The 26,539-nt window shown below is 47.8% G+C and overlaps 1 protein-coding gene across 3 annotated transcripts in view; it reads left to right on the forward strand.

The window, feature by feature from the left end:
• The first annotated feature begins 652 nt into the window (after window positions 1–652).
• Window positions 653–26,539, forward strand: part of vac14 (vac14 homolog (S. cerevisiae)) — a 413,902-nt gene continuing 388,015 nt past the window's right edge. For all 3 annotated transcript variants that reach the window (XR_005461858.1, XM_038807077.1, XM_038807078.1), the window contains exons 1-2: window positions 653–791; window positions 2,668–2,817. Coding sequence is in view for 2 of the 3 variants with exons in the window: in XM_038807077.1 (XP_038663005.1) it covers window positions 2,714–2,817 (104 nt within the window). In the remaining variant the exon portion in view is untranslated. The remainder of the gene's footprint in view (window positions 792–2,667; window positions 2,818–26,539) is intronic.

The following is a 26,539-nucleotide window of genomic DNA, read 5'->3' on the forward strand; positions in this document are numbered from 1 at the left end:
AGTGAACAATCTTGGTAGTGGACTCCACAGGACTTCCAACCCCGCCTTCTCTTTAAACCATCCCACTACACCTCTAACCCCAACCACTGCCTGTCACCAACACCTCCCTAGCCCCCTCTCTGAACCCTCCCAATCCCGAACTCTAACCTCTCCTATAGCCCCTCACCAAACCGACCACCTCTCTAGATAGCCCACTTCCATTAACCACAACCCTTCTATGTCTCTTCACAAGCCCTCCCATTCCCCCTCACTAGCGTCTTCAGCTATAAATCCACAATTCACCCTACACTAGTAATTCCCACTTTCCTTCCCAAGGTCTACCACCCCTCCAAATCCTCCTTCTACATCTCCGGTCCTTTCCAAACCCACTTCTCTTGGCTCACCACTCCCTCTGGCGACACGCTTTGCACAGCCCCTCCCACTTCCTCTGATTCCACCCTTTCACAGGCTTCCCACTCCCTCTGGCCCCACCCTTTCCACAGGCCCCTCCCTCCCTCTGGCTCCTCCCTTTCAACAGGCCCGTCCACTTCCTCTGGCTCCATCCCTTCCACATTCTTTTGCCACCGGCTGACACCACCCTTTTCTCTGGCCCCGCCCACCCCCTAAGCCCCGCCCACCCTTGGCTCCACCCCCCCTATGGTCACCTGTCAGACTGCGTTCGACAGCTCTGCTTTGACAGTTCGCCGTGTTCAGCCTCAGCTGCTTCGGTCTGTCTGAGTCATGTGACTAGTTCAATATGGCGGCTTAACGGTGACCGGGAGAGGAGCAGCAGCAGGAGCAGCAGAGCCGGGGTGAGAGACAGACACCGGGATATACAGCGGCCGGCCCGGCAGCGGGATGGAGCCGATTCAAAGGCTGACAGGAGAAAGAGACTCCGTACTCCCGCCCGGTCATCACCCCATTTCCCCCCCCCCCCCCCCCAGGTCACTACCCCATTCCCCCCCCCCCCCGTCACCACCCCATTCCCCCACTGTCACCACCCCATTCCCCCCTGTCACCACCTCATTCCCCCCCCTGTCACCACCCCATTCCCCCCCCTGTCACCACCCCATTCCCCCCCTGTCACCACCCCATTCCCCCCCCCCTCACCACCCCATTTCCCCCCCCCGTCACCACCCCATTTCCCCCCCCCCCGTCACCACCCCATTTCCCCCCCCCCCGTCACCACCCCATTTCCCCCCCCGTCACCACCCCATCCCCCCCGTCACCACCCCATCCCCCCCCATCACCACCCCATCCCCCCCCATCACCACCCCATCCCCCCCCCATCACCACCCCATCCCCCCCATCACCACCCCATTCCCCCCCATCACCACCCCATTCCCCCCCCATCACAATCCCCATTCCCCCCATCACAATCCCTATTCCCCCCCATCACAATCCCTATTCCCCCCCGTCACCACCCCATTCTCCCCCCCCTGTTACCACCCCATTCCTCCCCCGTCGCCACCGCGTTCCCCCTCCCGTGTCACCACCCCAATCCCCCTCCCTGTCACCACCCTATTCCCCCCGTCACCACCGCATACCTCTGTCACCACCGCGTTCCCCCTCCCGTCACCACCCCATGCCCCCCTGTCACCAGCCCGTCACCAGTCCATTACCCCCCCCCCCCCCCGTCACCCCCCCAATCCCCCTCCCTGTCACCACCCTATTCCCCCCGTCGCCACCGCGTTCCCCCTCCCGTCACCACCCCATCCCCCCTGTCACCAGCCCGTCACCAGTCCATCACTCCCCCCCCCCCCCGTCACCACCCCAATCCCCCTCCCTGTCACCACCCTATTCCCCCCCGTCGCCACCGCGTTCCCCCTCCCGTCGTCGCCACCGCGTTCCCCCTCCCGCCGTCCCCACCGCGTTCCCCCTCCCGCCGTCCCCACCGCGTTCCCCCTCCCGCCGTAACCCACCGCGTTCCCCCTCCCGTCGTCCCCACCGCGTTCCCCCTTCCGTCGTCCCCACCGCGTTCCCCCTCCCATTGTCGCCACCGCGCTCCACTCCACTGTCACCACCCCATTCTCCCCCCCCCTCCATCACCACCCCATTCCCCCCCATTACCACCCCATTCTCCCCCCCTCATCGCCATGCCATTCTCCCCCCCCCATCGCCACGCCATTCTCCCCCCCCCCCCCCATCGCCACGCCATTCTCTCCCACCCCTTTCATCACCACGCCATTCTCCCCCCCCCCCCCCCCTTCCATCACCATGCCATTCTCCCCCCATCACCAGCCCGTCCACCCTCCCCCGGTCACCAAGCGTCCCCGTCTTCAGCCCGACCATCGCGCCACCGGCGTTTGGCGATGGGGCGGAGAATCCCCGATGACACCGAAATCGGGGCTGCGCTGTTTTCGCGATGTGCCACCCCCTGAAAAGTGGCGTATTCCCGCCTCCGAATGTTGGATGAGACCCGCCCCGCGATGCTCCATCCCTGACCAGCCGAGTTCCCAACGGCGTGGGTCTCTCATGGTCTCACCCACTAGGACCTCAGTGTGGTGGCTGCGGATTCAGTCCAATGCCACCACAATCTGGGGGGGGGGGGGGCTCTGCCCCTCCTGTCTGCCTCTCTTCAAACCCACCTCCTGTCTATCTCATACACATTGGCCTGCCTTTCCCTCACTTTTTGTCTGCCCTTTATTTCTTCTCTCTCACATTAACTTCTGTCTTTTCTCTCCTTAGCTTGTGACTGACAAGATCAGATATCCAAGAGGTTTCAATTGACAAGATGAATACTGAGAAGGATTTTGCCCCTCTCACCTCCAACATTGTGCGGGCTCTCAATGACAAGCTGTATGAGAAAAGGAAAGTGGCTGCTCTGGAGATTGAAAAGTAAGCTCCACTTGATGCTTTAGGTATTGAGCAGATAATATTGATAAAAGCATATTTGCTGTCTATGGTGATACAGCTGCTGGAGTCAAGTTAACTTGTCTTTTACATCAATTCTAGAACCACCACTGTTTCCCACCCTAATCAGTACTCATGGTACACCCCTCATCTCTGTTCCTTGAGTGCTGGGAATGCAGACTTTGGTGAATAATGGATTAACTGTTCATCGCCAGACCACTTGAAGCATTATTGGGTCCTGCACTCCATCATTCCAGCTACGCCCTCTATAAGGATCATTCCTGAAGGTTGAGATATCACCCGGTTTCTCTTCACCATCTCCATAAACTGCCTTCCCCTGCTGCCTCTATCCTCCCCTCCAATAAAACGTCTGATGGATCCATACACTTTGTTCTGAAGACTAACATTGGATGTTCAGTTGCTTTCCTCCCTTCCCCTCACCCACTGGGCTTAACTTCCTCTAAGGTTTCCCTTTGCTCTAATTCAGAACATGTATCTTTACCTTGTTTCTCTACTACCTCCCCTCATGTCCTCTCCGAGTTCAACTTGTTGGTGAAAACCTCTCCAGGTTCTATTCTGACTAAACTGCTGACTGCTCCACTTTGTTTTTCGCTCATTCTCTCTCTCGCTCTCCTCTAGATCTGCTACCATGATCCCTGTGCTAACACACCCTTGATCCTCATTGTACTTGCAAGCCACAACCCTGTCTCAAATGTCATTCTTCTTCAAAGTCCTTGAATGCAGTGTCAGCTCCCACATTCATGGCCCCCTTAATTGGAAATTCTTGTTTGAATCCCTCCAACCAGGGCATCAGTGGTGCAGTGGTTAGCACTGTTGCCTCACGGGTCCCAGGTTCAATCCTGGCTCTGAGTCACTGTCTGTGTGGAGTTTGCACATTCTCCCCATGTCTTCGTGGGTTTTGCCCCCACAACCCATAGATGTGCAGGGTAGGTGGATTGGCCATGCTAAATTGCCTCTTAATTGGAAAAAAATAATTTGGTACTCTAAATTTTTTTTTTTTTAAATGAATCCCTCCAAACAGGTTTCCACTTCATCACAGTTTTTAAATGAAGTGACACATGACAAGCAGTTTGACTTGACAAAGGTATACGTTCCCTCCTTGCCCTTTTCGAACTGTCTGCAGCCTCTGACACGATTGACCTCCTTCTCAAGGCCTCTCCATCTGGGTGGGACTGCTCTTCTATCTAGTCGTAGTCAGAGGATAATCAACAATGTTTTTCTTCTTGCTCTCGTGCCATTACTTCTGGTGTCCCACAAGTATCTATTCTTGGTTTCCTCCTATCTCTCATCGACATGCTGCCCTTGAGTGTTGTCATCAGAAATCATGGCATCGATTTCCTGATGTGCGCTGACAATAGCCAGCAGCATCTCTCCTGTACCTCTCTTGACCCCTCCCGTGCTCTGTCAGACTGCTCATCTGATATCGAGTATTGGATTAACAGAAACCGCCTCCAGTTGAATTTTGCGAAGGCTGAAACCATTATTTTGGCACCCATGATAAAATCCATGGCCACTGACTTGATCCCTCTCCCTGGCAACACTGAGTTTGAACCACACACTTCACCATCTTGATGTTGTACTTGACCCCAGTATGACTCCCTGCCGCACATCAGACCACCTAGTTACACCAGCTAACATTGCCTGACTCTCACCTCCGGTCATCTGCTCAAATTCTCATCTTTCCCTTTTTTTACTTCGAGACTCTCCTATTCTGATGCACCGCTGGGCTGTCTCCCATCTTCTCCTTAATTGCAAGATGGTGAGAAATGTTGCTGCAGCCTTCTAGCTTGCACCAAGTCTTGTTCACCAATCACTCCTGACCTCCTGAGCATTCCTGATTATAGTTGCTCCTACCATTGGTGACTGCTTTCAGCTGCCTGGACTCTAAACTCTGGAATTTCCTGTCTAACCCCCTCGGCCTCATCTCACTTTTCTCCTTCAAGATGCTCCATAAAACCGACCTCTGACCAAGCTTTTGGTCATCTTCCCATATATCTCATGTGGCTTGATGTCCAACTTTGTTCCATATGACGTGCCGTGGGATAGTTAGTTATGTTAAAGGTGTTATCTAACTTCAAGTTGTTGTGCAGGGGTGACATTGAGGCTGAAGGTGACATGTGGCTTTTGGAGAGAATCTGACTTTTGAGTGGGGTCAGGGAGTTGTTATAGTCGTCATTATTTATTCTCAGGATGTCTGTTGCTGGCAGGGCTGGCATCCCAAGTTGTGTTTGTCAAGGTGGTGGTGAGCTGGCACTTTGAACAGCTGCAGTCTGTGTGGTAAGGTTACTCCTATAGTGCCGGTAAGAGTTCCAAGATTTTGATCCAGCGAGGATGAATGTACAGTGATCTATTTCCTCCTGGAGCTGATTTGTGAATTGGAGAGGAAATTGAAAGTGTTGGTATTCATACGAAATAGGAGCAAACGACGGCTATTCAGCCCTTCAGCCTGCTAGGATCATAGCTAATGTATGTTTGAGTTCCACATTCCCATACCACATTGCCCAACAAGAATCTGTTGTTATCCCGCTTCCCCGCCTTCTGAGGCAGAGTTCCAAAGTTGCACAAACCTCCGAGAAAATAATTCTCCTCAACTCTATCCTAAAAAGGTGACCCCTAATTTTAAAACCGTGCCCTCTAGTTCAAGAGGAAACATCCTTTCCCCATCCACCTTGTCACGATTGTTCAGGATCTTCTATACTTCAATCAAGTCACCCCTCACTCTTCTTTTTTTTTAAAATAAATTATTTAATTTCGCACCTCATACAAATAACACAACTCGACCCTGTCAAACGCCTCTTCCGCATCCAACGCCAGTATGACGACCTCCTCTCCTGCTGCCGGGGACAGAACAAGATTCAACAGGCGCCACCCATTGGCTACCAACTGCCTCCCCCTCACAAACCCCATCTGGTCCTTCCCAACCACCTACAGGAGGCACTCCTCCAGCCTAAGTGCTAATACCTTGGCAAGCATCTTGCCGTCCACATTTAACAGGAGCTGGCCCGTCAACAAACGACTGGCCTTCTCCCCATACTCGTACACCGCCCCCTTTGCCTGCCTCATCTGGTGCACTGCTTTCTTCTTGGACAAAAGATCAAATTTCTTCTGAGGATCTTGTTAACTAGTAAGTCGGGTGTGGGATTCTCCATATAATTCCCGTCCACTTCCAAAATCTCGTCCACCAACTGCTGGCGTTCCTCCTTAGCCTCCCTGTCTATCTGTGCCTTGCACAAAATGTTCTCACCCCGTACCACTGCATTCAATGTCTCCCATGCCACTGCAGGACCTCTCTATTGTTATTTAATCTATCTTAATTGTCTATGACCCCTGCTTTCCTCCCACAGAAACCCAAATCCGCCAGCAAACCCACATCCATCCGTCACACTGACCTCTGTGCCAGCCCCCTCTCCAAGACCACATCCACCAAATACGGTGGATGATCTACACTAACAATAGACGAGTATTCAGCTTTCCTCACCCCTGGCAGCAACGACCTCCCCATGACAAATAAATCAATCCTCGAATGTACATTATGCACTGGAGAAAAAAAGAATACCCCCGGGTGCAGAAACTGTCATGGGTCCGCTCCTTCCATCTCCTTCATGAACACCGGAACTCCCACTCCTGAAGAGGTTAGTGAGCGTTCCTCGACCGATCCAATCTCGGGTTCAACACCGTTTTTAGGTCCCCACCCAAAACCAACTCATGTGCATCCAAGCCCGGAATGGCTGCCAACACCCTCTTCATAAACCCCTCGTTACACACACCTTGTTAAAGGCTATGCACCTTCTTGCCAGCTCCTTTTTGACGTCCTGTTATATACAAATACTACTGCTTTCCCGCCTCACCTCCCGGTTCTACTTGGCACATCAGAAGACCTTCCCCTTCGCCTGGTGGCTCATTCGTCCTTGGCTTTGGCTGAAGCGACCGATGGGCCTATCTAGTTCGAAGGGGGTGGCATCTTTGTCCTCCCCCAACAGCTTTGCTAACATTCTTGCAAAGTACTCCGTCGGCCTTTGGCCCTCCAGCCCCTCCGGCAGCCCCACAATTCGAAGATTGTGTCATTGCAACCTATTCGCCAGCTCCGCATCCAACGAGGCGAGCTGGTCACCCTGCGCGATAGTGCTTCCTCCACCCCCTTCAGCACTCACCATGCTCCCGCATCGTCTCCGTCGTCTTTCCAAGAGCTTCCTTTATTGGGACAAGCGCATCCTCCACCAACTGTCCCCATTATCATCTTCCCATGCCGCTTGAAGTGCTTGGGAAATTCCTGCTCAGGGCAGCACAGTGGCGCAGTGGGTTAGCCCTGTTGCCTCACGGCGTTGAGGTCCCAGGTTCGATCCCGGCTCTGGGTCACTGTCCGTGTGGAGTTTGCACATTCTCCCCGTGTTTACGTGGGTTTCACCCCCACAACCCAAAGATGTGCAGGGTAGGTGGATTGGCCACGCTAAAAATTGCCCCTTAATTGGAAAAAAACGAATTGCGCACTCTAATTTTTTTTTTAAAGGAAATTCCTGCTCAATTTCCCCCGCCATAACTACCATAACCTCTGCCAACATATCCACCATGGTGGGCACAGCCCCACCCGATGAGCTTGCACCCGCCATCAGAACTCTGACCCTTGCTTGAGACCATGAGTAATGCTCGTTCCCTTACCTCCCATTATTTTCCGTTGGGATTTCGGCATCCTCTGCTTTGGAACAAATTGTCATCTAGGTTCCCTCAAAAACGGGTGGAAAAGGGCTAAAATGGGAACTCTAGCTGGAGCCACCCGACGTGCGACCTCCACCGACATGTCACCACTGGAAGTCCAGAGGAATACCACTTGTCGCATCTTGCCAAAAGACTCCAATCGTCACATGAGATAAAGACCCATTTATGCATACCCCTTGTTTTCTGCCAGCTAATCTTCAATCCAGGTTAATACGTTACCGCCTACTCATGAGTTTTTAGTTTTTGCAATAACCTTCTGTTTCCACCTTTCTGTTGAATCAGCTGCCACCTTGCTTAACTACAAGAGAGGTATTGCTTGGGGGTCGTAGTCATTTGTTTGGAAGTTCACTGCAGTCACGTGAGATAGTGCCAGGATTTTAATGTTAACCTCCTTCTGTCATTGGTGCAAAGGTCCCTGTCCAATAGACCATAAGGTAAAGGTGCAGAATCACGCCATTCAGTCCATCGTGTCTGCCACACTATTTTATCACGCCTGAGATGTTTCTCATCCCCATTTTCATTGTCTTCTCGTCTGAACCCCTGATCCCCTTATTAATCAAGAACCTATCTATCTCTGTCTTAAAGACACTCCGTGATTTGGCCCCCACAGCCTTCTGCGGCGGAGAGTTCCATAGATTCACCACCCTCTGGCTGAAGAAGTTCCTTTTCACCTCAGTATTTTTCCTTCAGTCTGAGTCTGTGCCCTTGGATTCTAGTCTCCTACTAGTGGAAACATATTCTACACATCCACTCTATCTATGCCTTTCAGTATTCTGTAACTTTAAATGAGATCCCACCCTCATCCTTTTTTTTTTAGAAATTTATTTTTTCCAATTAAGGGGCAGTTTAGCGTGTTCAATCCACCTACCTTGCACATCTTTGGGTTGTGGGGGCAAAATCCCCGCAAACACGGGGAGAATGTGCAAGCTCCACACGGACAGTGACCCAGAGTTGGGATCGAACCTGGGACCTTGGCGACGTGAGAGTGCAGTGCTAACCACTGTGCCACCGTGCTGCCCCATCCTCATCCTTCTAAACTCCATTGAATACAGTCGCAGAGTCCTCAACCGCTTCTCTTATGACAAGCTCTTCATTCCTGGCACCATTCTTGTGAACCTCCTCTGGACCCCATCCAAGGCCAGCACATCCTTCTTTAGATACTGGGCCCAAAACGAAGGATGTCAGATCGGGAGAACTGTAATGTGATCCATCTCTCTATCAGCATAGGATGTAGGTGATTTTGAGACTACCTCTTTAAACATTTGATTGTGGACCAGTCCAGAAGACTTGAACTTCTCCTTTAAATTGTTAACTTGTAGTAAACACAGCATGACTTTCTCAACGACATCTTCCAGTGAATATTTATGCCATTGTTGTTCAGATCACATGGTTGTAGCCTTGGAGATATGTCACTCACAGTAAATTGAATGACTTGTTTGCATTTTTTGCCTTTGTTTAACTGTGGCCTGAATCTAAAGAAAAGACATCTGAAGGCAGAAGAGTATCTCTGTCTCTGTTGGTTTTATCATTTTCACAAATTGAGTTACAATCCAGTAAGAGCCCAGGTTCAGTCACCACTCTGTGCTTAGTAAGTTGGGGTCTTCTTTTGGGGCAATATGATGGCTTTCAATATCCCTAGGTAGGGAGCGAGGCAATGTTTCTGGCCCTGCATCTTTCTGAACTCTACCAATATATTACAGTAAGAAGTCTTACAACATCAGGTTAAAGTCCAACAGGTTTGTTTCAAACACTAGCTTTCGGAGCACTGCTCCTTCCTCAGGTTTTTTTCATAGAATTTACAGTGCAGAAGGAGGCCATTTGGCCCATCGAGTCTGCACCGGCTCTTGGAAAGAGCACCCTACCCAAGCCCATACCTCCCCCCTATCCCAATAACCCAGTAACCCCACCTAACACTAAGGGCAATTTGGACCCCAAGGACAATTTATCCCGGCCAATCCACCTAACCTGCACATCTTTGGACTGTGGGAGGAAACCGGAGCACCCGGAGGAAACCCACGCACACACGGGGAGGATGTGCAGACTCCACACAGACAGTGATCCAAGCCGGAATCGAATCTGGGACCCTGGAGCTGTGAAGCGATTGTGCTATCCACAATGCTACTGTGCTGCCAGGTGAATGACTTTAACCTGGTGTTGTAAGACTTCTTACGGTGCTCACCCCAGTCCAACGCCAGCATCTCCACATCATGGCTACCAATATATGGCTACATGAGTGACCCGAGGCTATGGTTGCTTATAACTCTGAAATGTGCTGGCCTATAGAGGAATAGACTAGCTTAAATACAGCCCAAACTTACCAGTAGAATAATACAAATAATGCACTATACATAATGGCCTTACACGAGTCATAGTTCTGGCTGTTGCCTGATTTAGTGCAAGCATGGCATTCCTTAAGAAAGCTACCCATGTGCATTGAACTATAACCTGGTAATGGGGTGATAATGAAACACCAGTCTCTCTCTGCCCTGCTGAAAAGAGAGACTCACATATATATATATTGACCTCTGGGTTCTCCAAAGCACTACAGAGCCATAGAAATGTTGTGCTTCTTTGCAATGTGACAACAGTCAATTTACACACACAAACATAATTTCTTAAACATCAATATACTAATGACCAAGTACTCTTTGTGATGTTGGAGAGCTCCTGTAATCTTCTAAATGGTGCCAGAGAGTATTTTTTGCCTGACGGGCAGCATCTCAAACAGTGCAGCACTCCCTCAGTACTTTAGTGAAGTTTCTATGTGGATTATGTGCTCAAGTCTCTGGAGTGGAACCTGAACCCAAACCTTCTGACTCAGGCAAGGGCGCTATTTCTCTGAGCCACAACTGACACCTAAGCTGAATGAAGTGGGTACAGACAGTATAGATCATTGGGAGTGTACTGTAGATCATTGGGAATGTACTGTATCATGATAAACCTTTGTAGATGAGGTAAAGTGCTTAAAGGATTTCTTGTGTTGCCTATAACGTTCAAAACTTCACAGCACTTCAAAAGGACACTATTTGCTGTCAAACATTTCTGGACAATCCTGAGATCATGAAAGACTCCCAAGAAATGCTGTGTGACTGTCTTATAATACACCAGCCTATATGGCAATGTGTAGGACTCGTATGTGTATGTATAGTGTAAATAATATATAAAAGTATATATTACTGCCTACCTCCTAAACAATGAGATATGATCCCGCGGAGTGTTTTTTTGCATGTTGCTGATGACGTAAAGGTGCACCTTGTAACACATTCCACAACAGACAATGGCTTTAGATAGGGAAACATTAACACATGGGTGGCTATTAAGCTACTTCCAACGCTATTGTTCTCACTCAATACTTTTCTCTCATGCATGTGGATTGCTCACCATCTCTCCTCTGCTCGTGCACCGACTGCTGAAGACTTGATGCACTGAATGATTTCTTTCTGTGCTTCACTATTCCCTGAAGAGCCCTTGACATCTGTCTTGCAATGTGGTGCCTCGAATTGAACACAAGTGTAGCTGAGATCTAACCAGTGCATTAAATTTTGTCTGCCCAAGTTGCCAGTCAGTGGTCCCCGACAGCCTGTTACCATTCACATCCTTGTTTAGTACAGGTGTGTTTTTCAGACATCTGCAGACTTGCGAGTTGTGTCCTGTGTGCCCAAGTCCAGATCTTTAAGCTATAGTTTAAAGAGCAGCTGTCCTAATACTAAATCCTGGGGACCACCACTGTATATATACTTCCCTCCTGCTCTGGGGAAGCAGATGTTCACCATGACACTGCTTTTTGCTCCTTCCTCAATATTATATCCACACTGTCACTGCCAGTGGACTTCACAAGACTATTGCGTGCCTTTTGACAGTCTGTGTACACATCATCAATTGTACTATCCTCTTGAACCCTTTAATACTTCATCAGAGAACATGATCAAGTTTAAGTGCAATTTGCTTTTAACAAATCTCTTGACTTTTGTTTATTTGCCTGTATCAATGTCACAGTTCAAAATACCTTTGATTATTTTTATCTACTTCCCTCATTTCAAGTGGATGTTTTCTTTTTTTTTAATTGTTTTTATTGATTTTCATATTTTATGGTACATAATTCCATCATCACTGACCAAAGTCAAAGTTTGTACATTTGGATAGTTCCTTCTGGGCTGCTGGCTACGAAGGGTCTTGGAACAAGTTGGTGAATGGCCTCCACGGACCCCCGGATAGTGAATTTTATTTTCTCCAGTTAGAACATAGAACATGGGAAAATACAGCACAGAACAGGCCCTTCGGCCCACGATGTTGTGCCGAACTTTCGTCCTAGATTAAGAACAAATTAATCTACACCCCATCATTCTACCGTAATCCATGTACCTATCCAATAGCCGCTTGAAGGTCCCTAATGTTTCCGACTACTTCCACAGGCAGTGCATTCCATGCCCCCACTACTCTCTAGGTAAAGAACCTACCTCTGACATCATCCCTATATATCTTCCACCATTCACCTTAAAGTGGAGCAATTCTGATAGTCTGCAGCTTTGGCTGGTCCTGCCGATCGCCAGCCGAGCAGGATTCTTTAGCGGGCGATTAGGAAGGCAAAGGCTTCAATATCATTTGTCCAATGCTTATCGAATTCCCTTTTAATTTTTGTCGGCCACTTGCAATAAGACATTCCATGTTTGAAAATCTGACCTTATCCTGTGTTCTTTAAATGAACGATCCTCAGTCAATGTTCCATTTTGTTCGAAGAGGTGCCACCAGTGGATGCAGTCATTTAATATTTACCCGTTTCAAAACATTAGGTGCTTCGATTGTAACTCTCTCTTTTCAGTGATGAAGGCCAAACTTTTGAACCTTTCGTTGTAACTATTCCGAATGGCTACTTGTATTTGACACTTGCAGCAAAGGCATTTGAATACAAAAATGAGGAAGTGAATAAAGAACCAAGAACAAAGAAAAGTACTGCACAGGAACAGGCCCTTCGGCACTCCAAGCCTGTGCCGACCATGCTGCCCGTCAAAACTAAAATCTTCTACACTTCAAGGGCCTGTATCCCTCTATTCTGTTGCTATATTTATCTGGTTATAAATATGGTAGTCAATATGGTCGCCTTCCTTAATCCTAATTATGTTTGCTCTAGACTCACCAGGTATCTTTTAGTTAGTTCAAAGTCAATACTATTTATTTACACACAGTAATATCTACTCATGCACAAAATACCACAAACTAAACTATCTCTAATGCTAACATCTATACTTAACTTCGGGTGCCCACTCAGTCAGAGGAACAATGGCCGTTGTTCGGATTTGAGGCTGTTGGGTTCGAAGAGGTGACAGGAGAATAGCTAAGGTCGTCGGTCTGATAGCGAGCGTTAACCTTGGACTTAGTTGCTTCTAGTGCAGCTGGTGGACGGGTCTCTACGCTTCAAGAGCTGAATCCAAGCGAGCGATTCTCTCTCGGGGTCTTCTTATACCTGAAGGGGCTTCGCGTGCTTTGGGCGGGCCTTGAACTTGGCCCCGATTAATTGGGCCGTATCTTGATCACTCGTATTGATCTTGACCAATAAAGGGGGGGGGTGCCCTGATGGCTGGGCGTGTCCTAGGTGGCCGTTGGCCTTGCTTTGTTTATGCTTTCGGTTTGGGGAACTGGCGCCAGGGTGTCTGGAGCTGGATCGGTTGCTTGAGTATCTTTCCTTTGTTCCCGGAGATGGGATATCAATATGTTAATCGACCTACAGTTTCAGTCTCGTCTGGGAGTTGCCTTCTCAATACGCATACAGGCTCTGTGCCTGCTTGCTTTCCTAACATTGTCCATATTTCCCTACAGTCAATGCGATCATCCATTTTGTATTCTGGAAGTGGCCATCCCCGATGGCTACAATTCCTAACCTATTCATGCATTTGTCAAGACATCCCTTACACATCACTATCATACTTTCCACCACCACCTCTGGCAGCGGCTTCCAGGCACCAACATACACTGTAAGGATCCCAGCCGAGTAAAGATCAAGAGGGAGACTCAAGGGCAGGTAGAAGTAGAAAGAAGTTGAACCATGACGTCACAGCCTGCAGGTAAGTGATTTGGCTGGTGACTGGTACGTAGTTTTTCTTTTCCCTGAGGTGTTCTTGTGAGGGGCGTAGTGGTTGCTGAGTGAGTGCTTGCTGAAAAGGGAGTAATTTTTAAAAAAACTTACTGTTGGGAGTTTCCAGCTGAATCCGGTCGGAATGAGGGCAGAGTGACTGCTGGGTAAGTAATAAAGATTTAAATTGTTTGCGCTGGCCCATAACAGCTGATTGCTGTTCTCGTGTGGGGCGCAGTGGTTGCTGGTTAAGTGTTTTATTTCTACCTGTATTTAAGTTGGGCGGTTCCTAAACCTTAGACACTACACTTGTAGTGTCCCCCACCCTTCCATCTCCTCTAACCTAAGGGGTAGAATGAATAACAGGTAAGCTCTCTCTTTATTTTTCTTGTTTTATCTAGAGAGGATGGCAGGGAAGGCAGTGCAACGTTTCTCCAGCAGAATGTTTGAGGTGAGGGACGCTGTCAGTGTCCCTGCTGATTTCACCTGTGGGAAGTGCACCCATCTCCGGCTCCTCAGAAACCGCGTTAGGGAACTGGAGCTGGATGAACTTCGGATCATTCGGGAGGCAGAGGTGGTCACAGATAGTAGCTTCAGGGATGTAGTTATTCCGAAGAATCAAGATAGATGGGTGACGGTGAGAGGGGCTGGGAGGAAGCAGTCAGTGCAGGGATCCTCTGTGGTCGATCCCCTCAGTAACAAGTATACCGCTTTAGATACTGTTGAGGGGGACGACCTACCACGGGTAAGCCACGGTGAACGGATCTCCAGCACTGAGTCCGTCCCGGTGGCTCAGAAGGGAAGGGGGGAGAGCAGGAGAGCAATTGTTATCGGGGACTCGATAGTTAGAGGGACAGATAGACAGTTCTGTGGCAACAAAAGAGACTCACGGATGTATGTTGCCTTCCGGGTGCCAGGGTCCGTGATGTCTCGGACCGTGTTTTCAGAATCCTTGAGGAGGAGGGGGAACAGTCACAAGTCGTGATACACATCGGTGCCAAAAACATAGGTAAGAGAAGGGACGGGGATTTAAAACAGGAATTTGGGGAGCTAGGGTGGAAGCTGAGAGCCAGGACAAACTATGTTGTCATCTCTGGTTTGTTGCCGGTGCCACTTGCAAGCGAGGTGACTAACAGGGAGAGAGTGCAGATAAACACGTGGCTGCAGGGATGGTGCAGGAGGGAGGGTTTCAGTTAAGTGGATGATTGGAGCACATTCTGGGGAAAGTAGGACCTGTACAGACAGGATGGTTTGCACCTGAACCAGAGGGGCACGAATATTCTGGGAGGGAAATTTGCGACGGCTCTTCGGTGGGGGGGTTAAACTAATTTGTCAGGGGGATGGGAAAACGAGCTGTAGTCCAAAAGCCAGTGTTGAGAGTAGTGAGGTACTGAGGAGGTTATCAAGGTTGCAGGAGTGTACAGGCAGATAGAAAGGTGGGTTGAAGTGTGTCTATTTCAATGCAAGGCGCATCCGGAATAAGGTAGGTGAACTTGGAGTGTGGATTGGTACTTGGTACTACGATGTTGTGGACATTAGGGGGACATGGTTAGAACAGGGACAGGAATGGTTGTTGGACGTTCTGGGGTATAGATGTTTCAGTAAGAGTAGGGAAGGTGGTAAAAGAGGTGGAGGAGTAGCATTGTTAATCAAGGATAGTTTAACGGCTGCAGAAAGGCAGTTCGAGGGGGTTATGCCTACTGAGGTAATATGGGCTGAAGTTAGAAATAGGAATGGATTGGTCACGTTGTTAGTTGTTTTCTATAGGCCCCCAAATAGTAATAGAGATGCGGAGGAAGAAATTGCAAAACAGATTATGGATAGGTGTGGAGGTCTCGGGGTAGTTGTCATGGGTGACTTTAACTTTCCAAATATTGATTGGAACAGTTTGGATGGGGCAATTTTTGTACACTGTGTGCAGAAGGGTTTCCTGACACAATATGTGGATAGGCCGACAAGAGGGGGGGCCACATTGGATTTGGTACTGGGTAATGAACCGGGCCAAGTGTTAGATTTGTTTGTGGGAGAGCACTTTTGAGATAGTGACCACAATTCGGTGTCTTCACTATTGCAATGGAGAGGGATAGGGCCATACGGCAGGGCAAGGTTATAATTGGGAGAGGGGTGTAATTATGATGCGATTAGGCAAGAATTAGGGAGCATAAGATGGGAACAGAAACTGTCAGGGAAAGGCACAAATGAACAGTGGAGCTTGTTCAAGGAATAAATACTGTGTTTCCTTGATAGGTATGTCCCTGTCAAGCAGGGAGGAAATGGCCAAGTGAGGGAACCATGGTTCACAAAAGAGGTTGAATGTCTTGTCAAGAGGAAAAAGGAAGCGTATGTAAGGATGAGAAAACAAGGTTGAGTTGGGTCGCTTGAGGGTTACAAGGTAGCAAGGAATGAGCTTAAAAAAGGGCTTAGGGGAGCTAGGAGGGGGCATGAGAAGTCCTTGGCGGGTCGGATTAAGGAAAACCCCAAGGCTTTTTACTCGTGTGAGAAATAAAAGAATGACCAGGGTGAGGTTAGGACAGTAGTGGGAACTTGTGCATGGAATCAGAAGAGATAGGAGGCGTTGAATTAATACTTTTCTTCAGTGTTCACCAAGGAGAGGGGCCATGTTTTTGAGGATGTGAGTGTGATACAGACAGGTAGGCTGGAGGAGGTAGATGTTCTGAGGAAGGATGTATTAGCAATTTTGAAAAACCTTAAGAGTCGACAAGTCCCCTGGGCCAGATGGGATATATCCAAGGATTCTTTGGGAGGCAAGGGATGAGATTGCAAAGCCTTTGGCTTTGATCTTTGGGTCCTCACTGTCCATGGGGATACTTGGACCTGAAGAAGGAGCCGTGCTCCGAAAGCTCGTGTTTGAAACAAACCTGTTGGACTTTAACCTGGTGTTGTAAGACTTCTTACCATGGGGATACTGCCAGAGGACTGGACAGTGGCAAATGTTGTTCTTCTGTTCAAGAAAGGGAATAGGAATGACCCTGGTAATTATAGGCCGGTTAGTCTTATTTTGGTGGTCGGTAAGTTAATGGAAAAGTTCCTGAAGGTTAGCATTTATGACCATTTGGAAAGATGTGGAGATGCCGGCGTTGGACTGGGGTGAGTACAGTAAGATGTCTTATAACACCAGGTTAAATGACCTCTTGCACTGTATGGATTCTATGATTCTAAGGAGGATGTCAAAGATACAACAGAAATCCAGTTGCTTCATTCATTTCAAAATATAAAACTCAAATACTGCTTGGATTGCTAATACCTGGCGTTGAACGAGTTGCTTGGAAGATTAATCAGTAAAGATGAGGCAAATTAAGAAGAAAAAAAAACTTCTGTCTGGAGGAACAGAAAAACCTGGAAAATGCGAGGAGTACACAGCTGGGAAGGCAGCTTATAGGGCGACCTTGTGAAATTGCTCCTTCATCAGACTTGCGAAATTCCCCCTTCCTCAGACTCGCACACTTCCCCCTTCCTCTGGCCCGAGCCCCATCCTCAGGCATGCGCACCTCCACGAATTTAGGGAGAAGCTGGAGATGTACATGAAGAAGGTTGGAGTAGAAGGGTATGCTGATAGGGAGTGATAGGGAAGGAGGTTGCAGAGGAGCATAAGTACTTGGGCTCAAAGGCTTTTTCTGTGCTCTAAATTCTATCTTCAGATATTGTGCACTTACGTTATTATGTGCGTGTACATTGACCATATGTCACGAAACACGCTGATGTTATCTGTGAGGGTATCCCAACTTGGAACACTGGTTTGTGGGGGTGTGTAGTTTTGGTTTGTTTTGGTGAGGAGATAACTGAAACCCCAGTGAGAATAAATAACCCAGTCGTCGGGTAACAATTATTAAAGACTATTAAAGTAAAGAAAAGACCACTTCACACAAACAGACTACTCCAGTGTTCTTCAAACTTTTTTTCCGGGGACCCATTTTTACCAATCGGCCAACCTTCGGGACCCAACCTGGCCGACCTTCGCGATCCACGCCAGCCGACCTGTGCGAACCACCATTTTCTCCTCCCTTGTTTGCTGCTGACAAAAATGGAGGAAATGGTTTTGGGTCCTTTTGGCCCTCATACATGCTCCTCCAATGGAACCTGTTGGATGAAGGTGAAGCCTTCCGGTGTCGGAAAGCATGGACTCTCCATCTGTCCAAAGTTCTGCATATTTTTCCTGTAAATTTTCATCAAATAAACCCCCCCGAACTTGCAAAAACAAATAAAAAATAAAATGAGTAAAATAAATGAAAAAAATGAATATAACCCCCCCTGAACTTGTAAAAAAAAGAGAATAAAATAAATGAAAAAAATAAAAATTAAATTAATAAAATAAATGAATAAATACCACTACAGAACTTGTAAATCAAAAAGTTGCAAACGTTTTTTAAAAAAAAATAGCAGCCGCACTGCGCAGGCGTGCCCGATCATCGTGCACACATGCGCAATGCGGCTGAATTTTCTTTACATGTTAGCGGCCATTTTAAAGGCCGCTTGCAGCCGGCATTATTAAACGGCGGCTGTTGTGCGGGGATTTGCGTGATCGGGAATGCCACGGACAACGGCTCCGCGACCCTCCCTACACCTGCCCGCGTCCCCTACTTTGAAGAACACTGGACTACTCTACTCTCACGCACTTTTAAGATGTATGAATTATTGTACACAGTTTCTAAACAACTTGGCCCTTGTTACAATATATATCTAGATCTAGATAGGAATAATATGATTAGGGATAGTCAGCATGGTTTTGTGAAGGGTAGGTCATGCCTCACAAACCTTATCGAGTTCTTTGAGAAGGTGACTGAACAGGTAGACGAGGGTAGAGCAGTTGATGTGGTGTATATGGATTTCAGTAAAGCGTTTGATAAGGTTCCCCACGGTCGGCTATTGCAGAAAATACAGAGGCTGGGGATTGAGGGTGATTTAGAGATGTGGATCAGAAATTGGCTAGTTGAAAGAAGACAGAGAGTGGTAGTTGATGGGAAATGTTCAGAATGGAGTTCAGTTACGAGTGGCGTACCACAAGGATCTGTTCTGGGGCCGTTGCTGTTTGTCATTTTTATAAATGACCTAGAGGAGGGCGCAGAAGGATGGGTGAGTAAATTTGCAGACGACACTAAAGTCGGTGGAGTTGTAGACAGTGCGGAAGGATGTTGCAGGTTACAGAGGGACATAGATAAGCTGCAGAGCTGGGCTGAGAGGTGGCAAATGGAGTTTAATGTGGAGAAGTGTGAGGTGATTCACTTTGGAAAGAATAACAGGAATGCAGAATATTTGGCTAATGGTAAAATTCTTGGTAGTGTGGATGAGCAGAGGGATCTCGGTGTCCATGTACATAGATCCCTGAAAGTTGCCACCCAGGTTGATAGGGTTGTGAAGAAGGCCTATGGTGTGTTGGCCTTTATTGGTAGAGGGATTGAGTTCCGGAGCCATGAGGTCATGATGCAGCTGTACCAAACTCTGGTACGGCCGCATTTGGAGTATTGCGTACAGTTCTGGTCGCCTCATTATAGGAAGGACGTGGAAGCTTTGGAACGGGTGCAGAGGAGATTTACCAGGATGTTGCCTGGTATGGAGGGAAAATCTTATGAGGAAAGGCTGATGGACTTGAGGTTGTTTTCGTTAGAGAGAAGAAGGTTAAGAGGTGACTTAATAGAGGCATACAAAATGATCAGAGGGTTAGATAGGGTGGACAGCGAGAGCCTTCTCCCGCGGATGGAGGTGGCTAGCACGAGGGGACATAGCCTTAAATTGAGGGGTAATAGATATAGGACAGAGGTCAGAGGTGGGTTTTTTACGTAAAGAGTGGTGAGGCCGTGGAATGCCCTACCTGCAACAGTAGTGAACTCGCCAACATTGAGGGCATTTAAAAATTTATTGGATAAGCATATGGATGATCAGGGCATAGTGTAGGTTAGATGGCCTTTAGTTTTTTTTTTTCCATGTCGGTGCAACATCGAGGGCCGAAGGGCCTGTACTGCGCTGTATCGTTCTATGTTCTATGTTCTATATCTCCAATATCTGAACTCTTTAAGACTTCCCCTGTTCCCCAAACAGCATTGAAATTGAATAACCAGCCTTAGTTACCATACAATGCAGGGATGATATTCAAATCTGGGAACTGTCTTTTCCTGGTCCAGCAAAGATGTTTTAAAACTGCTGTAATGACGGTTTAGTGCATTAACTTGGCTCTAAGACATAGAAATGTGTTTGCTGTAAACTTGGCCTTCAGGCTTGGTGACTGGGAACTAGCCTGTCTGCTTACTGAGACTGCTAAATGGTAACTGCCTGTCCTGATTTCTCAGGGTCTGAGCAATTATACCTTTGCTGCTCTTTGATTATGCCTTTTGTGTATTTGGCTATCTGCCCCTATCAGCTTCCTTTTTAAAAAATAAATTTAGAGTACCCAATTATTTTTCTCCTATTAAGGGGAAATTTAGCGTGGCCAATCCACCTATCCTGCACATCTCTGTTTCTCTTCCATAAGCTATTCACAGTTGATTATTATCTAAACTGCCGATCTAAACTCATTACCAGGAGACATGCATTGAGTTGAGGCTCTTTCAATACTGTCAGCTGTTGACTCCAGGTGGATTCATGGACACATTCCAAAAGGCACACGCTGCCTAATTTTTCAGTTTAATTCATGCTCCTGTGCTGTTTGAGTAGCCAACCATCATCAGCCTTGCCATGTCAAATAGTCAGGCTGACAAAATAACCTTGTACTTGAATTGATTTGTTTCGGTGCTTGCAGTGAAGCATGATTTATATTGAGGGATTAAAGCTTCTATTCCTCTCCCTTCACTGCTGTGCACAGATCCAAGACAGGCAGTGAGTCAGGCTGCTGATTCCAGCTTCATAAACAAATCCAATCCAATCCAATCATTGCTGTATACGCTTCTTCATTCAGCTGCTTTGTGGAATGTTGCAGTGGGGAACCCCTGAACCAGATGTAGCCTAGTTAGATGGAATCCTCTGTGACAATGACTTTCCTTCTACTTGATGACCTATTTTCCAAACTTCCAAAACACGGTCAGTGCTGTGACTCCAGTTATTCTGGCGCCAGAAAGGAGGTGCTTTCTCCTTAGAACAGAGACGGTTACGGGGTGTCTAAAATCATTGGACTTGAGTAGTGTATATAAAGAGGAACTATTTCCAATGGCTGACAGGAGACAACAGATTTAAGGTGCTTGGCAAATAACCAGAGGCAACATGAGGAAAAACGATTTTACGCAATGAGTGGTTAGGATTTGGAATACACTGCCTGACAGGGAGGTGGATACAGATTCAGTAGTGGCCTTCAAAAGGAAATTGAATAAAAACTTGGAAGTTAAAAAAAAAAAGAGATATGCAAAACAACACCGGAGTGGAACTATGAGATTCCTCTTTGAAATAGCTGCCGCATATGCTGAATTGCCACCCCCTGTAATATTTTGATTAACTCCACAAATGAGGAAAGGATCTGACCTCCTTGGGATCCTGTCCCCTCAGTGTACACGATACCTGAAGCCCAGAGAGATGGCAATTTGTTTGAGAGCTTGTGCCCACCAGTGCGACAGCTTTCCATTTACTATGATAACTACTTGTCGCCTCCTACACTAGCGCCTTTTTTCCTGATGCTTGTTGGCCAGGGTGCGAGCATATGAGCTGCACGGTGATAGCGTGTGGACAACAGGACCCGATACCTACAGGTTTTCTCTTCTGCAGCTGGAGTAAGGGAAGTAGTTTCCACATTGTGAATATAAGGATCCAGTGCACATGTTCCTCACCACGATGCAAAGGAAACCAGCACCAAGAATAAGATCCTCAACGTTAGGCTGAAGTATTGTGGTTACGCATATGTTATTAGTTGGGGAAGTTATTTAAGATGCTGATTACACAATGTGTAGAATGACGAAATACTGAACTATCTTGAGTTAATTGTACCCTCATTTCCTGTGTTGTATTGGTATAAATGTACAGATGAAAGCCCCTTGACTCTTTTTCCTAGTGGAGAGGGAACTATTTTACAGGATGTTGCTGTTTGTCTTGAGTGATTCATAACTCACATGTCAGCTGGGGTTCTTCAGGGAAGTAAAGAGGTTGAAGAAAATGCTGTTGAAGTAAAATTTCCACTGGGGCTTAAATTTAACATCTTATCTGAAAGATGGCATCTCCAATAGTGCAGCACTCCTCCAGTAAAGCATTGGAGTCTTTGACTGGATTATATCTCTGGAGTTCATATTTAAAAAAAAATTTAAAACAGTAACCATTACATTTGTACAAGGCCAAACGGTACAAGCACTAATTTTGCGTTTGAGAAACAGGGTACACTTCCCTCTGTACTAACATATGGGGGGAGGAGAGGGAGGAGAGGGAGGAGAGGGAGAGAGAGGGAGAGAGAGGGAGAGAGAGGGAGAGAGAGGGAGAGAGAGGGAGAGAGAGGGAGAGAGAGGGAGAGAGAGGGAGAGAGAGGGAGAGAAATCTAATTATTAAAACAGTTCTCAACACAGTTGTACAAAAAACAAACAGTACAAGCGCTAAATGTTACGCTGGAGAGATCAGATACCTTCGCCTCTGTACCAACAGAGGGAAAGGAAGGGGAGGAGGAAAGCAGGGTGGTGGGGTGAGAGGAGAAAGGAGGGAGGTGGGGGGAGGCAATGGTGGAGGGGGGCCCAATAGGGCACTGCCTGAACTATCTATGGAGACATAAAAATAAAAGAACCTTCAGTTCCCCAGAGGGCGTGAGGGGCAACACCGTGTCAGGCATGAGTGAGCCCTGCGTCCCTCTGCAGAGAGCCTCATGTGCACCCTCCGTGCCTGACATTTGGCGGCTGGCAGCCTTCGGACAATCGCCCTCCGGGCCCGGGTCCTCCTCCATACTGAATGCGGCAGGCGACACGGGCCCACCTACCAATCCAGGGCCTGCCTCAATCCTGCCACCAGGAGTTTGTCTTGATGGTTGGATAAATAGAAAGTATTTCTTAATTAGCTGAATTGATGTGCATTCCCAGACTCTGATGGCAAGTCATAGAATCCCTGCAGTGTAGGAGACCATTCAGCCTATCGAGACACATAGTGGCGTGGCCAATCCACCTCACCTGCACGTGTTTGATTTTAGAATCAGATTTTTCTTAATTTTTTCGCATTTAATTTTTATTTTCCTGTAAACATTTACCCCCTGCCGCCAGCCACCAGGTAACCAGGGGAGATGGTCATAAAGTCCATGGAAGTCACTTGAGATTGCAGGGCAGGACCTAATGACAGCTGCATTCTCTTCCTCACTCCACAGCATGAAGAGACAGAAACTTTCTTCCCCACACAAAGGCACAGACCTCAACACTAAAAGCACAGAAAGCAGGCTTCCCTCCATTACATACACAGGGGACATCCAAAAGTCCTGGAGTCACACAATTGTCAAACAGGAGGAAATACAAGTTTCCATCTATTTCTTCCTTGTGTCATTGCCTCCTTCACCCAAATTGTCCAGACCCTGATTGCCCCCTCCCCCCACCTTTAGTTAGTATATTGTATTCCCAAGTACCAAACCTCCCTCAATTATGCCATATTCTATCCATATATGATCCTAAACATCCTCCCTATCATCTTCCTTTGTATCCTGCAGATCACAAATATTTCAGACATATAATTCAGTAATAAAAAAACTTTAAATGCCATAAACCTGTCAGTATTTGTAAATTCTATTCTATGTATCTGGGATGTTATTTCTATGTCTATAGCCACTTGTACCAACAGTGCATAATGTTTTTGTGGCAACCATCCAGCAATAGTTAGATCATCACATTTTACCAAGTCCAGGAGCAACACAAAGCATCTCTCCAGATAGTTCTAAAAATGTTAATTAAATTGGAGTTGACTTAATTGCAGCAATTAGCAGCTGGGATGTGATGGAGGAGGATTGCACGTTTGGTCTCAGGGTTTTGGTTTCTGGAGGATTCTGCTCATAATTCTTGTCTGTGCTTGCTGACAAAACCGTTTTCTGCTCAAAAACAAAATTGCCAGTCACATATTTTCAATAACTGGTGAAATTAAGGTCTCTCAATGAGAACTTGTTCAACATTTTCAAATTTGTTTCCCTTTTACATAACAAGCATGTATGTGGAGAGCCTTGATAATGATTACTTGATCAACTGAATAATTACTGTACTCAGGAACACTATGTCCTTTACAACAGTTACTTATGACTGTCAGACCATCTGCATTAAAACCCAGACTTTCCTTAAAGTTTCCGCTTAATTTAATCCAGATCCATTTGCATGCTGCCAATGACATCTCCTCTCAATTTGCTCGTGGCGTCTCAATTTATGAATATTATTCAGATCCTGGACGAGGCCCCGACTTTTGCAAGATACCGGGCAGCAACCTCAATAATTCTTAAAAAGTGAGGAAAGTATACTTCACTCCAGGAGTGATTCCATTCACAAATAGGGGTATGATATTTTAAAACAGTATTAAACTACCTCTTAAACAAAATATTCAGGCATTTTCATAAAAACAAACCGAAGCAGAAGCAAAATTATACATTATAAATTATCAACACCCACTCCAGTCTCCCCCACTCCCCAATAATGCTCCCTTGCCCTGTCCTGCTTTCTCCATTTTAACCCCTCACCCCCCTCCCCTTTTGCTGACTCCTCAATCTTCCTTAAAGAAGTCAATGAACGGCTTTCACCTCCAAGCGAACCCATCAACCAACCATCTCAGGACGTACTTGACCTTCAGCCTCAGGAATTCTGTCAGGTCGCTCACCCGCACCCCCGCTTTCAGTGGCTCCAAGTTCCCCCATCCAAGCAAAATCTGGGTTATCAGGGGGACAAAGGCCAGGACATGGGCCTCTCTCGCCCCCTGGACTCCCGGATCTTTCGACACCCCAAATATTGCTACCTCTGGACTTCGGGCCTCCTTTACTCCCCACACCTCGGATGTTATGTCCACAAACCCCTACCAGAACCCCTTTAGGTCTGGACATGCCCAGAACATGTGAACGAGATTGGCAGGCCTCCTTGCACACCGCCCACAACTATCTTCTACCTCCTCAAAAAAAATCTACTCACTTGCGCAGCCGTCATATGTGCTCTGAATTACTTTAACCAGAATTAGCCTTGCACACGTTGAGGACACATTCACCCTCCACTTGGCCTCCTCCCAATCCCGGCCTTTCCCTCCCCACCCAGCTCCTCCTCCCACTTCTGCTTTATATCCCCCACTGGGGCCCCCTCCCAATCCATCAGCTCCTTGCAGACCTCAGACACCTTCCCCTCCCCTATCTCTCCCTTCAACAGCACCTTGTCTTACAACCCCAAGCCTGGCAGCCCGGAAAGGATGGCACCTTTCTCTTCACAAAATCCCAAACCTGCAAGTACCTGAAACCATTCCCCCTGGGCAGCTCATACTCTTCCCCCAGGTCCTCTAATTTCTCGGAACCCCCCCTACAAACAGGTCCTCGACTCGCTCAATCCCTGCTTGCTGCCACCCCCGAAACCTTGTATCCAGCCCCCTCGGTGCAAATCTATGATTATCACAGTCCCAAATGCTGCCTCCACTGCCCCCGAAACCTCAAGGCCTTCACTCCACTGGGCTCTGAGTACCTGGTCGGCAAAAATGACAGAGGCGCTGTTAACAATGTCCTTAACCTCATTCCCCTACAAGAAGCCACCTCCATCTGCTTCCACACCAGCCCCTCCCCCACTATCCATTTCCGAATCATGGCGATGTTTCATTATATATGGCAACCCCCCGTATACCACCCCCCCCCCCCCCCCCCCCCCCCCCCCCCCGGCCTACCTCCCCACTCCAAAAAAGCCCTTTTGGCCCATGGGGTCTTCCTTGCCCATACAAATCCAGAGATCAGCGCGTTAACCTTTTAAAATAATGACTTTGGGACATACAGGAACCTTGGCAACATCCTCATCTTTACTGTCTGCACCCGTCCCACCGTCGACAGTGGCAACACATCCCATCTCTTGAAGTCCCCCTACATCTGCTCTACCAACTGGGTCAAATTAACTTGTGCACCTGCGCCCAATCCTGCATCACCTGAATGCCGAGGTATCTAAAACACGCCCCCACTATCTGAAACTACAACGCCCCTAACCTCCTCTCCTGCTCTCTGGTCTAATTCGAGAACATCTTGCTTTTTCCCATGTTCAACTTGTACCTGGAGAACCGATCAAAGTCCTCCAAAATCCCCATAATGCTCCCAGTGCCACCCAGTGGGTCCGAGGTATATAACAATAGGGTGCCCGCATACAGCGAAACTCTGTGTTCGATGCCTCCCTGCACAATCCCTTTCCAATCCCGCAATGCTCTGAAGGGCCATTGGCAATGGCTCTATAGCCAAGGCAAAAATCAGTGGGGAGAGCGGACACCCCTGTTTCGTCCTGCGATGCTGCCCGAAATATCCCGATCTCAGCCGGTTCATTCGCGCACTTGCGACCGGTGCCTTGTACAGCAACTGGAGCAAGTCCCACAAACCCGTGCCCAAATGCACACCGGCCCAGCAACTCCCACAAGTGTTCCCACTCTACCCGGTCGAAAGCCTTCTCTGCATCCATTGCCACTACACCTCCATCTCCTGCCCCTCCGGAGGCATCTTACCTGGCTGGTTTAGCACAGTGGGCTAAACAGCTGACTTGTAATGCAGAACAAGGCCAGCAGCGCGGGTTTAATTCCTGTACCGTCCTCCACGAACAGGCACCGGAATGTGGCGACCAGGAGCTTTTAACAGTAACTTCATTGAAGCCTACTTGTGACAATAAGCTATTATTATTATTATCATAATCACATTAAGCAGCCTCCTCACATTTTCCGACAACTGTCCACCTTTCACAAACCCGGTTTGATCCTCGCCTATCACCCCCGAGACACATCCCTCAATTCGCGAAGCCAACTCCTTTGCCAACAACCTGC

This window comes from Scyliorhinus canicula, chromosome 9 (genome assembly GCF_902713615.1).
Source record: "Scyliorhinus canicula chromosome 9, sScyCan1.1, whole genome shotgun sequence".
Taxonomy (NCBI): Eukaryota; Metazoa; Chordata; class Chondrichthyes; order Carcharhiniformes; family Scyliorhinidae; genus Scyliorhinus; species Scyliorhinus canicula.